The 15,391-nt window shown below is 35.2% G+C and overlaps 1 protein-coding gene across 2 annotated transcripts in view; it reads left to right on the top strand.

Moving 5' to 3' along the window:
* Nucleotides 1-15,391, top strand: part of MAP3K7 (mitogen-activated protein kinase kinase kinase 7) — a 67,377-nt gene that overhangs the window by 28,539 nt on the left and 23,447 nt on the right. Inside the window, exons 9-12 of one of the 2 annotated variants that reach the window (XM_028108052.2) lie at nt 1,421-1,502; nt 4,241-4,371; nt 5,038-5,167; nt 8,704-8,784. In XM_028108052.2, the coding sequence (XP_027963853.1) occupies nt 1,421-1,502; nt 4,241-4,371; nt 5,038-5,167; nt 8,704-8,784 (424 nt within the window). The remainder of the gene's footprint in view (nt 1-1,420; nt 1,503-4,240; nt 4,372-5,037; nt 5,168-8,703; nt 8,785-15,391) is intronic. The other variant, XM_028108053.2, reaches the window with a different exon arrangement.

Below are 15,391 nucleotides of genomic sequence, written 5' to 3' on the forward strand. Positions count from 1 at the left end.
TTACCATTAAAAAGTTAAACTTCTAGGATTTATAGATAGAATTTTTTAATTTAGAAGAACCCTTTCAAATGATTATCAAAATTCTTAGTCTATAAACAAACACTTTTAGAATTATTTGAATAATTTTAGGCTTCTAGTTTTTGGTACATTAACAAAATCTCCCAAGTGGTACTTTGACTTTAAAAGTTCACATACTTATGAAAGTGCCTGAATTTTAGAACAGTAGAACAATTTTTCTCAGTAGAAGAACCTTTCAGTCTCCTTAAATACAGACTTCCTAAATGGCCAAAGATTTGTTTATTCTATTGAAAATGATTTAGGGAAACCAAGATTGAACTAATCTGATTAAAACTTACATCATATGTGGGTACCAGCTATATTTAGAATCCTAGGCCCTAAAGTTGTGCCCATAAGAAAACTTAGTCTCCATAGTGAGATACCCTAAAACATTGGGATATATAAATTGTTCAAGTTATAATTGTACTTATATGTGCTTTGTCTGACTTGAAAAGAAAGCCTTTATTTTTTTCCCTAAATTCTAATTTTTGTCCAGCAAAAGTTTCCAATATTGTATCTCCATTTTATAGAGGTACAGCCATAATCTATCTTTGATATTCAAAATATTGGTTCTAATAATTATTCTATGGCATACCAGGCTCAGTTGTCAGACTGACAATAATTTCTGCAATTTGGAAGTTTGTATCAGTGCTATGAGAACATAAATCCATTTTACATAATTACGAGGAATACTATTATATTTGATATGTTCCTCTAGAAAAATAAAGCTGTTTTCTTGAGGACTTTCTAGGCTCTGTGTAAAATAGATACTTAAGTACATACACAGCATTGATCACAGTTGAAATATAAGAGTAGCACATTATCATCATCATTGTAAAATCAAAAACTTAAGGCGTCTGTGAATTGTGTAAGACTGATGAATCACACAGACCTGTACCTCTGAAACAAATACATTGTATATTAAAAAAAAAAAAGTAGGAAGGGAAAAATGAAGGTGGGGGACTTGGAGGGGGAGACGAACCATGAGAGACTATGGACTCTGACAAACTGAGGGTTCTAGAGGGGAGGGGGGTGGGGGGATGGGTTAGCTTGGTGATGGGTATTGAGGAGGGCACGTTCTGCATGGAGCACTGGGTGTTATATGCAAACAATGAATCATGGAACACTACATCAGAAACTAGTGATGTAATGTGATTAACATAATAAAATTAAAAAAAATACAAGGCATATACTGAGTTTAGACATCTATAAATTCAGTATATGCCTTAGGGAAAATAAAGCACCATCTCTGCTACTTCCACATCCCAGGACAAGTAAATAATGTGTATTCTTCAAGTTAATTCTTGCAGGATTTATTTTGTATTAAAGAAATTTTAAATGTGATTTACTTTTTCATACATAGTACTTTCCAGGAGCAGATGAGCCATTACAGTATCCTTGTCAGTATTCAGATGAAGGACAGAGCAACTCTGCCACCAGTACAGGTAAGTGGGTAGATTGAAAGAGTAATAACCCTAATTTTTTGTGTCTTTTCCCATGAAATTATAATCAAGAGGCAATGAATGATGTCTCCATTTGCATTTTAATTTCTTCATTTTGTATGATTGACTGCAATTTGGGTTTCCAGGTGCATCATTCTTCATGAAGGTACCCAGATTAAAGAGTTACTAAAGACCTGCTTCCAAGTCTTAGAATTCTTGCATGGTTAAATATAATAAAAAGATATGGGATATTGTATTGCTGGGAATGTCATTCTTTATTTGAAAAATAAAGTTTTTTACACAGATACGGGTAGATCAGATAATACTAGGAATCATTGTAAATGTAAAAAACAGCATATTTCTTCATCATGAACACTCTACCTTTTGGTCTTTGTAGAAGAGTCTATAGAAACTCTTATTTAAGAACTTTTATTTTTAGTTCAAAGTTCGTTAGTTTTCTAAATACAAAGTAGTAGTGGAATCTGTACTTTGTGGTCATCAAAAAGTAGAAATAAGTCTCTAAGATAAATTGTGCTTTTCAAAATATATGGCAAAAGCATTCATTATTAATTTAATTACAACTAAAAGGTACATGTGTATATGTACACATATATTTATCTGGTACTTAAAATTTTATTTTTACTGACAAATATTTTTGCTCATCTGTTTCCCCCACCTCAAAAATAATTACATTTATTTTAAGCTGGTTTAATAGTTACTCCCAAATTCTATTTTTACTGAAAAGCTTTAAGTTGCTCTGAATTCTAAAGCGAACTTCTCCATTATTTGTTTCTACCACCACCTCCAAACTGTTTAAGTACTGTGACCTTCAGGCCTTTGATCCTTCCATCTTTTCACTGAGCCACAGTTCTCAGATCTTTCCTTTTATCCTCCCTTCACTTAATTCCAGATAGTTATTATAATTTCTTGTCTTAGGCTTATTTGGCTAAACCACAAGTGGTTAAATCTGACACTTGGCTTGCCCTTGCCTGTACCAGTGCAGCTGAATGTGGCTGGAAACAGCACATGTTTACTGTCTTCAAATGCCTTAGTGATTTAGTGATGCTGAACAGTTGTACTATAGTTCAGTCTATCTCCTCTCGCCTAGATGACTTAATTTTATACTTTAGCCTCTCTCCTCAAACTTCAAATGTCTCCTCTTCACTCCTCACTTTCAGCTGATCCTATTTGCCTATTTCTTTGAAAAATTGGAGCGATCAGAAGATAGCTTCCAGAAGCTCCCCTACTCCATCTGCCCATCTACCTGTATCTGTGCCCATCTGCTCTACATTCTTTTCTGTTACTGTGGCTGAGCTCTCCATGCTCCTCACCAGAAGCAAGCTTGTTTCCTTGTGCACTGTATCCCACCTGCTCTTCCCAGCAGTTCTTCCCTCAGTCTCTTGCATCATCAGCCTTTCTATTGGAATCATTCCCAGGGCATCTATAGTCTGTATTTGCATCCTCTTAGCTTCTCTCTTCCTCATTCTCTCTAGTGCCCAGTCCATTCAGGCTTTTATTATACCACTACTCCAGCATTGCTCTTGTCAAGGTCACCAGTTATCTCCACATGACTAAATTGAAATGATTTTCAGTTCTCATCATTTTTTTTTTAAGATTTATTTATTTGAGAGAGAGGGAGGGAGATAGAGCATGCACAAGTAAGGCGGGGCGGGGGAGCAGAGGGAGACAGAAAGAATCTTAAACAGACTCCCTGATGAGCACAGAGCCTGAGTTGGGGCTCGATCTCATGACCCTGAGATCCTGACCTGAGCCAAAACCAAGAGTCGGACGCTTAACCAGCTACGCTACCTAGTTCTCATCTTTTTTGACTTTCAGTAACATATGACACAGTTCATTACTTTCTCTTTATATGTAGCACTTTCTTTAGTTGGTCTCTAGGATACCATACTAGCCTGGGTTTCCATCTTCTATCTCTGGCCACTTTCTCTGATAGTTTCCTTTGCTGGTAATTTTTTTTATCTTCCCAACCTATTCGTGTCAGCATGCTTAGGGCTCAGTCATTAAGGCTCTTCTGCTTATCTCTCTACATTCATTTCCTAAGTAATCTTATCCAATATCATAACTCTGTATACTTCTATTTGCTGATACTTTGTTCACACCTGACCTGAACCTCTGACCTGAACCTCGTACTCCTGTATCTAGCTACTTACTTGATATCTAATAGGAACTCAAACTTAACATTTTCCAAAAACTAAGCTCCTGACATTCCCCTCAAACTTACTTTTCCCATGGTCTTCCTCATCTTGATTAAGGATTTGATTTAATCCCTAAACTGTGATTTACTAGCTCAGGCTAAAAACCTTACAGTCATCCTTGGCTATTACAAGACTGAGCATTTTGGGGACTCCTGGGTGGCTCAGTTGGTTAAGCGGCTGCCTTTGGCCCGGGTCATGATCCCAGGGTCCTGGGATCAAGTCCCACATCAGGCGCCTTGCTCAGTAGGGAGCCTGCTTCTCCCTCTCTCTCCCTCTGCTTGTGCTCTCTCTGTCAAATAAATAAAATCTTTAAAAAAAAAAAAAAAGACTGAGCATTTTGGTTCCCTTTTTATACTATCTTAAATTTCATTTAAAATGAGTTTGGATATCTTCATTGGCTCAAAAAGTCTTATTTTGTTTCTATTCATGTCTTGTTAGTTTAGAAAAGAATTTAAGTTACATATTATTGAATGAAGCATCTGTATTATTCCCAACCTGTAATCATAAATATTTCTGCTTTCCTAGGCTCATTCATGGACATCGCTTCTACAAATACCAGTAATAAAAGTGACACTAATATGGAGCAAGTTCCTGCCACAAATGATACTATTAAACGCTTAGAATCAAAATTGTTGAAAAATCAGGCAAAGCAGCAGGTTTGTTTGGTTACTAAAAGTAAAATCATATGATTACCTTACTAGTAGTCATAACTTTATACTAACTGAAATTAATTATTTGTCATCTTCCATTATACAAATGCTGAATCTTGTTCCTAAAGCAGACAGATAAGAATAGAGACATAAAGTGAGATTTTCCTACCGTTTATCACCAAATTGTTTTCCCTCCTGATGATTGCTGCCTTTGCCACAGTGCACCTCCTTCTCTGTGATGTTCCCTAACTTTAATGGTTGATGATTAAAAATGTAAAATGCTAAAAAAAAAGTAAAATGGTTATTTCTTGGTTCTACTACCCAGTTAAAGGAGTTTGTCTTAAGTCTATCATTTTGTATTGTCCAGATTTATTATATTTTTGCTGTTGTTGATTTAAAAGTATTTTAAGTGATTTTATTCGTCTTACCTGAGGCATTTAGGTAAACTAATAATTGTAGCCTTTAACTCCCAACTCCAGTGACTGCCCTTTCCTAAAGGCAGCATCTGTAGTTTTCTCTCCCTTACCCCTGCAGCTCCCTCTCCCTAAAACTTCACTTTTCTTTCAGAACAGAATCCATTAAGAATCTCAGGTGATATCTTCCTCCTAGGCTGCCCAGGATTTTTCAATTTAAAGAGCTTCAGTAATTCAAATTGACCTATAATTTTAACAGAGTGAATCGGGACGTTTAAGCTTGGGAGCTTCCCGTGGGAGCAGTGTGGAGAGTTTGCCCCCAACCTCCGAGGGCAAGAGAATGAGTGCTGACATGTCTGAAATAGAAGCCAGGATTGCTGCGACCACAGGTAAAAAGGAAATAAAAATCTGAAAGGAGTGGAAAGAGTAGTTTTAATTGTTTCAGTAGTGGGAATGTCAGGGTTTTTTATGTCATAAATTTTTTTAAAGCAAGAAGTAGGCTTACAATATACTTTCTAAGCTTCTAGCAAATAATTTATATGTTTTTCTCCAGTTCCAAATAAAGCAAGTATGACTTGTAAAATTATTTGGATCATAAAATATATTTTTATCGAATGTAATTCAGCTCAAATGTGAACTGAAAATTTAAGTGGGAAATTGAAATTTTGCCAAAACCAGAATGTTTTAGAGGATTTTTAGTGATTCTACTAGAATTTGTGCTGACTTCAAATAATAGCAAATATTTTGTTTTGAAATTAGAAGAAAAATGTACTCTAGATCCAAATATGATTTGGCCTGTCTGCTCTTCCTTCCAGTAGCAAAAATAGCTAAGTTGGGTGTAGCTAGTTCTTTTAATTGTTATATAAAAGATCATGGTAATTTTATTTAATCTTGAAAAAGCTAGCATTTGAATTCCATTTTTTCAGTTCTTAAAATGATTAATTACAGAAGGACTGGTTAGCACAAAAGCAATTACAGTTGACCCTTGAGCATCGCCCAGGTTCAGGGCATCGACCCGCCATGCAGTTGAAAATCCACATGTAGAGGCGCCTGCCTGGGTGGCTTAGTCAGTTGAGCGTCTGACAGGGAATCTGCTTGAAATTCTCACTCTTCCTCTCGTTCTCTCTGCCCCTCCCCCGGCTCATGCTCTCTCTCTAAATAAATAAACCTAAAAAAATTAAAGAAGGGAAGGAAGAAAAAAGGAAAGAGGAAGGAAGGAAAGAGAGAGAAAGAAGGAAAATCAATCAGTCAATCCAGGGGCACCTGGGTGACTCAGTCAGTTAAATGTCTGCCTTCAGCTCAGGTCATGATCTCAGGGTCCTGGGATCAAGCCCCGTGTCAGGCAGGCTCTCTGCTCAGTGGAGAACCTGCTTCTCCCCCCTCCCTCTGCTCCCCGCCCCCACCCTCATGTTCTCCTGCTCTCACTTTATCTCAAATAAAGTCTTTAAAAAAAAAAAAAAGAAAATCCATATGTAACTTTTGACTCCCCCAGAACTTAACTACTACTATTGACCTGAAGCCTTACCGACAACAAATAGTTAACACATGTTTTGTATTTTATATGTATTATTTACTGTATTCTTACAATAAAGTAAACTAGAGGAAAGAAAATGTTATTAAGAATGTTGTAAGGAAACTAGGGGCACCCGGGTGGCTCAGTCTGTTAAGTGTCTGCCTTCGGCTCAGGTCATGATCTTAGGGTCCTGGGATCCAGCCCCACATCTGGCTCCCTGCTCAGCAGGGAGTCTGCTTCTCCCTCTCCCGCTGCTGCTCCCCCTGCTTATGCTCTCTCTCTCAAATAAATAAAATCTTTAAAAAAAAAACAAGAATATTATAAGAAAACACATTTGCAGTACTATACTGTTTTTTTTTTTAAATCACATATAATTGGACCCACGCAATTGAAACCCATATTGTTCAAGGGTCAACTGTATATGTTTTATTACCTGAGTGAACTTGTAACCTTCTTTCCAACCAGGTTTGAGCTTAGTAATGCTGGTTTGTTTTCTTTCCAGTTCTTCCAGGGGTAGAGGGGAGCTAATTATAAAAATAAATACATTTCTTTATGGAAAATATGAAAATGGAAACAACCAAAAAAAAAAAACCAGTTTTTCATAATTGTCCCACTGAGAGATAAAACACTTAACAATTTTGTGTATTTACCTCTGGTCTTTTAACCATATATGTGTATACATGTATTTTCATGTATATTAGTATATATATTTTTTAACTTAGCTAACCTAACCAGGTTGTTTTTTTTTTTTTTTTAAATAGAAATTCTCATTTTTTGTGGAGCTCTTTTCAGAAGTTTTCCAGAGGACCAACATATTGTACTTGTCTTCATCTACTAATGAACACTGATTATATCAGCACTAGAACCGGCTAGCTATAACAGAATATTCAAAATAGCAGTGTCTTTAACACATAAGCTTTCTTGTTCACACGTAAAGAAATTTGAAGGTAGGCTCCATGATCATTAGGCAGCTGTGCTCCTCTGTTTCTGGGCCACAATCCTATTGTGTGGCTTCCATCCTCAAGGTAACTTTGTGCTCCAGAATAGTTACCATAATTGCAGTTGTCACATCCACAGTCCAGGCAGCAAGAAAGAAAAATTAGGTGAAGGCCAAAGGGCCCATACCCAAGCTCTTTTAAGGATCTTTACCAGAAGTTCCCCCAACAACTTCCGTATAGATGCCTTTGGCCATAGTAATATGGTCAAATGACTACACCTGGCTGCAAGGGACAAAAGGATCTGTGATCTTTTATCTGGGGACATTGCTGTCCTGAGTAAAGTCAGGGTTCAGTTGCTAGAAAGAGGGGAAGAATAGAGATTGGCAGGGGACTGGAATTCTTTGCCACACAGAGAGATCTTTATAAATGATCAGGTTGAATGGAGCTCATCAGTCACTAACGAGCCCTCCTGGTCTCTGAGTCGCAAGTGTTTTCCTGTGGAGTGAGGGCATCTCAGTGTAGTGGCAGATGAATAGTGCACACAATGACATATCTTCACACTTGGGGAACCTTTCCACTTCAAGGATATCATTCAAGTTAGATGTGCTAAATAATGATTGCTACTCTAAAATAAGAAGTGGTGTTACAACAGTTTTATATCTTTGCTAGTGTCAATTTTCTAGTCAGGTATTGGTTTATAATTATTCCTTACAGAAGTGATATTTCACTAGGTTAAAAACAACCACACACATTTAAATTATCCCACCCTCTCTAAATGTAGAACAGATGCCATTGAACATCACTGAATTTTGTACAGTTAAGATTTTTTTTATGAATTGTCTTTGAAAAACTCATATTCTCCAGCTTTTAATACTGTTCACATTTAATGGAAATGTACCTTGAACTTTGGAAACTACAGTAAATATTCAGTTTAATAGAAGTATGTGTAAATACTTATTTTAAAAAGCATATACATTTCATACTTTGATTCAATAATTATTTAATCACGAATTTTATTTATAGCACACTTCAAGAAACATCTAATTTGAACATATATTCCTTTGTTTGTGTGATTAAAACAAATATGGCAGCTTATTTCGTTTTAACTCCTCTCTCCCTTCCCACTTTCATCCTAGCCCTCCATCGCTTATCAGCGATTTCACTTAGGTAGATTGTTTCTCTGAACATGTTTGAAATTTAGCTTCCTCATTACCCTGCAGCTTTGTTTGTCTCTGTCCTTTTTATTTTTTTTCTTGCTAATTAAAACCAGTATGTGAGACTTCTTTATTGATATTTTCTCCTAAATCACGCCTTTTCTAAGCATGGATGAAAAGTTAGATAGTTCTGCATGCCATTTTGCATGAAGTATTATTAACATAACTATTTGAAAAGTATTCTGTTTTTGTAGTTAATCGTTTTCTTTGTTACTGTTTGTGGTTGTTTGCATGTATACTGTATATATATGTTTTTGCAGCCTATTCCAAGCCTAAACGGGGCCACCGTAAAACTGCTTCATTTGGCAACATTCTGGATGTCCCTGAGATCGTCATATCAGGTATCATAGACCACCTGAGTTGGTCTAATAGCTGTGGGACCGGAATAATGATCCCTAGTACTTATAAAATGCTTCTTGCTCCAATTTGTTCAGGACATAAAAAGAGATACCTTGCATGCAGAGATTAGGAAGACAGATTGAAAACTACACATTTATATATACTGAGGCAGACTTGACAGGATACCTTAAGTCTCCAAAAATGAGGGTAGACTAGAAGGCAAAGTAAACCTTTTCCCAGAAGGGAGAATACTAGCCTAGAATTTTACCAACTTCCTGCCTGCTTTTAAGTGAGCAGATGAGCTGAACCAAGACTTTATTTGCACCCAGCAGAAAGAGGAAACAACTATTTAAAAATATTTGTTGACCTTGGCTCCTTTCCTTCCTTAGTTTCTACTTCTGGGGTTTCCTCTAGGCTTCCTCTCCAAGCCTCTTTCTGTTGGTAGCAAGTGAAATTTGAAGTTGAAAAAGAATTGCTAAATACCATTTTGCCTTAACCTAGAAAATAGAAACAAAATAAAAATGAGATTTGCTGTTTTGCATGGTATCTTGCCCAAGAATCAAGGTCAATTCTGATTCTTGTATGTTATCAAGAGAATCTTCCTGCACATTACATGTTTTTATACCTAACTCACACATGGTACTTCAGTCTTAATTGGTAAATTGCTTTTATTTGTTATAGTAATAATTTCATAGATGACTCTAAATCACCATATTTGGCAGAAACTTAAATGGCATATGTGACCTTCATTATCGGTTAGTATATGTCATCAAAATTATCATTTATTTCTCCACCTGCTTTGGGTTTTCCTCCACCTCTTCCCCAAAAAGAAATACACAGTTTTTCCCACACACATTCATGGGTGTGATTTGGGTAAATTCCTCAGCACTCTATACACTACCTGTGATTGTGCTTTTAGCATAGTATTGTATCATAGTTGAATACCTAGAGGTCATTTTCTCCTCTAGTAAAATGAAAACAGAATAGAGACCATGTCTTTGTTACTTACTGTTGACAGTATTAGCAGTTACCTGACACAGTGCCTCACACATAGTGTTTAATAAATATGTACCTATTAAATGAACAAACTATTATTGACCTCCCATGGCTAGGAACTAGGATATATAAAATCTGTATAAATTATAAATATGCATAAAACATAAATAATTCTTAGGAGGCATTTTGTTTGTAGAAAACCATTTTATATTAAAGTAATTAATTTTTATTCTTTCAAAGTGCTTTATTCTATAACATCATCACTATTGCTGTTCAGAGAAAAGAGTTAACCCATTTCTCACATAGTAATTTCATTTACTGAGTCATGGCGTGCTTGCAGAATTAACAAAGTACTTGAGATCATTTTACCTCCATGCTGAAAGGTACAGTGTTTAAGAGAATAATATTTGACTAAAGAAGTGGGAACATTTAAACATGCATACTGTTAAGTGTGATTACTTTCAATGTCTGAATGAATCAGGAGAATTTAGGCAAGTGGCAGTATAATCTTAATCCATGTCTTATGAGTAAGCATTAAGAACATATACACACAACATGTATTGAACGATGTAGCCAGTACTATACAAAATACTGAGGGAGAGAAAAGAGAAAGAATAGTCTTAATGGTTCTCAACCAGGATGCATTTGCCCTCCAGGGGATATTTGGCAACATCTGGAAACATGTTTGGTTGTCACAAGTGGCAGGTGGCATATATATGGTGGGCAGGAGCCCAGGATGCTGCTAAACATCCTACAGTGTACCAGACAATCTTCCAAAAGCCAAGAATTATCCAGCCTTAAATGTCAACAATACCAATGCTGAGAAACCCTGCTTAGATGCTCTTGTGTGGCCTATAAAGTAGTTCAGAGTACACATTCTTAATTGACCTCTATAGCAGTCTTATAAATGGGTTACCAGATAAAATTATGGCTATTTTACGAATGAGGAACTTAGATCTCATGAGTTTTGAGTGGTTTTCCCAGAGGCACATAGCCAGGATCCCAACCTAGATCTGACTCCAAGTCACGTCCATTTTCTCCTCTTTCGTTTGAGTCAGAGAAGATAGAGTAATTCTGCCTTGCTCCTCTTTCACAGGAGGATAATGTGTTCACATTAAAGAGAGCTCTTTGGCCAGAAGACCCTCTCTTGACACTGGGTCCTTATTGGAGTCAGGAAACCTTAAGTCTGCTCTTAATTGCCAGAGCAACAATGCTGTTCAAATAGAAATGGTATTCAGTAATAACATTTTATTAAATATTCTTGGTGACTTCCCCCCCCAGATATCCAAACATTAACCTAATCAGTTTTGTTTTCTTTAATAAAAGAATACAAGCACTGAAATTAACAACAGTTGGACATAAAAGCCAGACATTAATGTGTTCTTAAGTTGTATTTTTAAAAATTAAATATAAAAATATAACCCAAACTTTGAGAATATTTCAAATGGTCTTAAATGGCCATTTTAAATTATAAAGGAAGATGTTACTTAATTCCCAAAATTTCTTAGTACCTTTTAGAATTTTTTTCTTCAGAGTCCATTTCCCACAAGTCCTATGGTATTACAGAACCTCTTGATATACCCAAACAGGTACTCATTAGTACTGGATCCCATTTGTAAGCATTTTTTTAAATATAGCGATTTTTTTTATCTTATCTGTAATGAATAAGTATTTTGGATAATACTTTTCTTTGGCCAAGTCCAGTATACTGGGTCTAATGTACTTCTCAGAATGAACTGCCTCTTGTCATAAAAAAAGTGTTCCTTTAAGCATCACAAAACTTTTATGTGTACTTATTGGCAATGTACAAATACATCTTTTTGAGGTGTATCTTGCTTGAATTTTTTCAAATTTACCAAGTTGTTTAAATTGTGAAATACACACTGTTACTCTAAAGAATTTTTTTTTTAAATGCATCTTTATAGTGACTGAAATGCCTAATCTAGTCACAGGTGGACAAATTCAAGTCTTGTTTTTTGCTTGCTCTTTGCACTGTTTTATATTCTGCCATCATTCAGATGAGGAAGAGCAAGCAATCTCAGGCTTACAGTGACATTCATTAATGTAATAGTCACTCAGGTCCTGCAAAAATAGACCTTTAATACCTCAGGAGTTCCTATGGATCAAGCTACACAATTTTTTATACCTCTTCTACATTGATGCTGGCTCTGAAGAAGTATTGGCAAAGTTTGCTGCTGATGACTCCCTTCTACTTTTCACTGTCCACAAAGAGTGGCTGGAGATCAATCTGGCTTTTTATTACCAAGCAACACGTAGTTAAGAGCAGATTGCCAGTAGAGTATGACATTTTGCCAATTCCTCATTTGTGGAGAGGGTCCTGTCAAGTAACAGGGTTCTACCTAAGCAAAGTAAATGTAAATGTAGAAGTTTCTTGCTCAGGATTTAAACTGTTTGACCTACCAGTTTCTAATCTGTTTGTTTATTGAACATTATAAACTGATAATTTGAAATGAACTTTGAGAAGAGGAAATAGACTTTCTTAAATATTTTCCAAGTGTTAAAAGCATAATCATTTCTCCCTTTTAGCCAGTTCCTTTTCATTTGTTTTACTTTTATTTAAAGAAAAGGTGAATGAGTGGCATATTATTAGATTGCTTAAGTTTACTAATTTTTTTCTTCCAAGATTTTAATAAGAATATGAATTTTTGTTTATTTGGTTCTTCTACTTGGATTTTCTTGACTTTCCCGCATTCATTTTTGTTATATCCAGGCTTCCAAGGCTCTATTTTTTTCCCCCATCTTCATCTCATATACTCAAATGAAATAGGGTATATGAATTATGAAACTATATAATACATTCTGATAATATTTACTGGTGTTAGAATACCTAAATTTTACATTTCTTTCAAAAATACCAGTGTCAAAGATAAACAGGTAAAACGTCAAAAATTAACAAAACAGGAACAACAGCCTTTTCCCGTTTAAAGCATGGGGTAAGAGACTGAGTAGTTAATGCAGATTTTGTTCATGGCTTTAGTTTCAGTAATCAAAAAAGATTAGCAGTTCTGCTCTGGAGTCCTTGTGTGAATAGTTACAGCACTTAAGGAAATCAGCTGCAATAATAATGCATTTTGCAATCCACTGAAAAGCTACTATCAAATACATACGTATATACCACCTATAAAAGATTTAATGAAAACATTAGTCTTCTGTAGTTCCTTACTTTCTAAAATGAAATTCCTTATATACAGTTTAGACCAGATTGATTACTATCCTAAAATGATACATATTTCCAAATATTGCAAAAGTAAATTTTTCCAAATACTGATATTTATTGTAGGACTACCGTAATTATATTATAAATACATCTTTAAAAAAATAACCTACAAAGTTTAAAGAATATTTATGTTTAAACAGTTTCTTTGCTGTTATGCTCAGTAGTTCTGAATTTCTTAGTTCAGACTAAATTATAATGCTTGAGTTCATTTAAAACACTTGAAAATTCTCATTTATTCCGTAGATAAAAATTGCCTTAATGTGCTTCTATTTGAGAGCCTTGAACAGTGGTGCTTTAGTATACCTTTTGTAAGGCTAAAATAATATGGCATAGCATTTTAAAATCATAGAATGCTTTAACCAAAGATGATTTTCCGTCTTTACATACAGTTCTTAAGGATATAATAAATAATAAAGATGGAATATGCAAATGTTTTTTAGTCAGTCATGTAAAATGTTTTTGCCTAGGTCCCTGAAGAGCCTGAATTTAGCTGCTTTTTGTTTGTAATACTGTTCTTCCCCCCCCTTTTTATTGTTATGTTAATTACCATACATTACATCATTAGTTTTTGATATAGTGTTCCATGATTCATTGTTTGTGTACAACACCCAGTGCTCCATGCAGAACATGCCCTCTTCAATAGCCATCACCAGGCTAACCCATCCTCCCACCCCACTTCCTCCAGAACCCCCAGCTTGCCCCTCAGAGTCCATCGTTTCTCATGTTTCATCTCCCCCTTCAATTTTGTAATACTGTTCTTAAAGCTGAAAGAAACTCCAGGTGTCCTTATGATTTCAGCTGCATTAGGTATCTTAACTGAGAAAAATTTAATGAATATTCACTTTTAATTTCAGTCAGACACATTTAGCTCTATATTAGTTGTTTTCAAGAGTATGATGAGTAGTTAAATAGAGTAAGTAGAGTATGGGAGAGCCCAAGCATATTTAACAAAAATAAATGGGTAGTTGAGTTTCTCATACTAAAGTATTTTCCTCCTTCGAAGTTTCAGATACCTGAAGTAATTGACAAACAGATTGGGCTGGTGGGGGGGCAGTGCAATGAGGGCTTTGTAGAATGCTGGACAGCTGGAGGCTGCAGTACTGTTCAGAGACACTTGGGCACTATTTGGCTTTCTCCCGTCAGGACAAGAATATAACCTATTAATACTATATTTGGTTCAAGAACCAGTAGATACTATTTATAAACATTACTTTAACTGTAAGTACATAAATTACTGGTGCAGTTTTTCCCCCTGAATAGTGCAGTGCTGGTGTGAAGAGACAGTGAGATAAGGAAACTTTCCTAGATCTGGCAAGTTCTGCCTTGGACACATAGTGTCATTAGCAGCTATAAACCTTTGAATTAGGGACTCTGAGGGCCAAGGAGAGCTATGCTGAAATATTTCTGCTTCTGTTGTGTGTAGCCACCTCACCTTGCTAAAATTCTGTTATTTGTGGCTAATTAAATAGGGAAGTTCATCTAACCAACATTAAAGAGAATGTTTAATAGTCTTTACATATAGTAGCCTATCAAGATCACATTTTGCAGTCGAAAAAACTGAACTCTAACCTAATGAAATCTAGTTTGTTAGAAAACAAAACATCAATAATAATTACTTTCCTTTGTTAGGAGGGAAAAAAAACTCACCCTGAAGGGCCTTCTAAGGAATGAGGTAGGATTTGTTGAAATAAATAAAAGAGTATGAAGTTTGTGGCAGCCTAAATGAGAACATATATTTTTAAATTGCACAGTTTACTATGAAGCAATGATATAATACTACAGTGTATAGTGCCGTACAAATTTTTTTAAATCCTATATTTTAAACATGAAAACACAATTTTTAATATTAAAAATTTTAATATCATTTTTAATATTAAAAATAGTTTAAGGAATAGTTTAATATTCATTAATACTTTATTTTCTATATAATATGTATTAATATTCATTTCTATATATTAACATTATTTTAATGAATATTTTAATATTCAAAACTTATGAATCTCATATTTTCCAATATTTGTTAAGAGATGTCTCCAGGAAAATGTAGTGTTGATTTTTACATGAAAAGAGTCTTCAGGAAGTTTGGAAAATAGAAAAATAACAGTAATTAAGGTAAGGAAAACAATGAGCTTACTTAAACCAATAAGAAAAGCCACAGGAGTGACTAGGAAGGACTCTGTTCAAATACCAGTTCAGTAAATAAGTTGTACTTAAAAGAGCAGCTTTTTGAAGAGATGGATTCTGTTTTTGTGACATTATTGTAAGAACAATTGAACTGACCTATAAGCTGCTATTTCAACCATACTTTCTTTTTGGAGGGAAAAGGGGGTATGTGGGGTGGTTATGATGGGCTAGGGATATAGTATATTCCTTTT

The sequence above is a fragment of the Eumetopias jubatus genome, unplaced genomic scaffold (assembly GCF_037043125.1).
Source record: "Eumetopias jubatus isolate StellerSeaLion01/CBP00866 unplaced genomic scaffold, mEumJub1_p1.0 scaffold_6, whole genome shotgun sequence".
Taxonomy (NCBI): domain Eukaryota; kingdom Metazoa; phylum Chordata; class Mammalia; order Carnivora; family Otariidae; genus Eumetopias; species Eumetopias jubatus.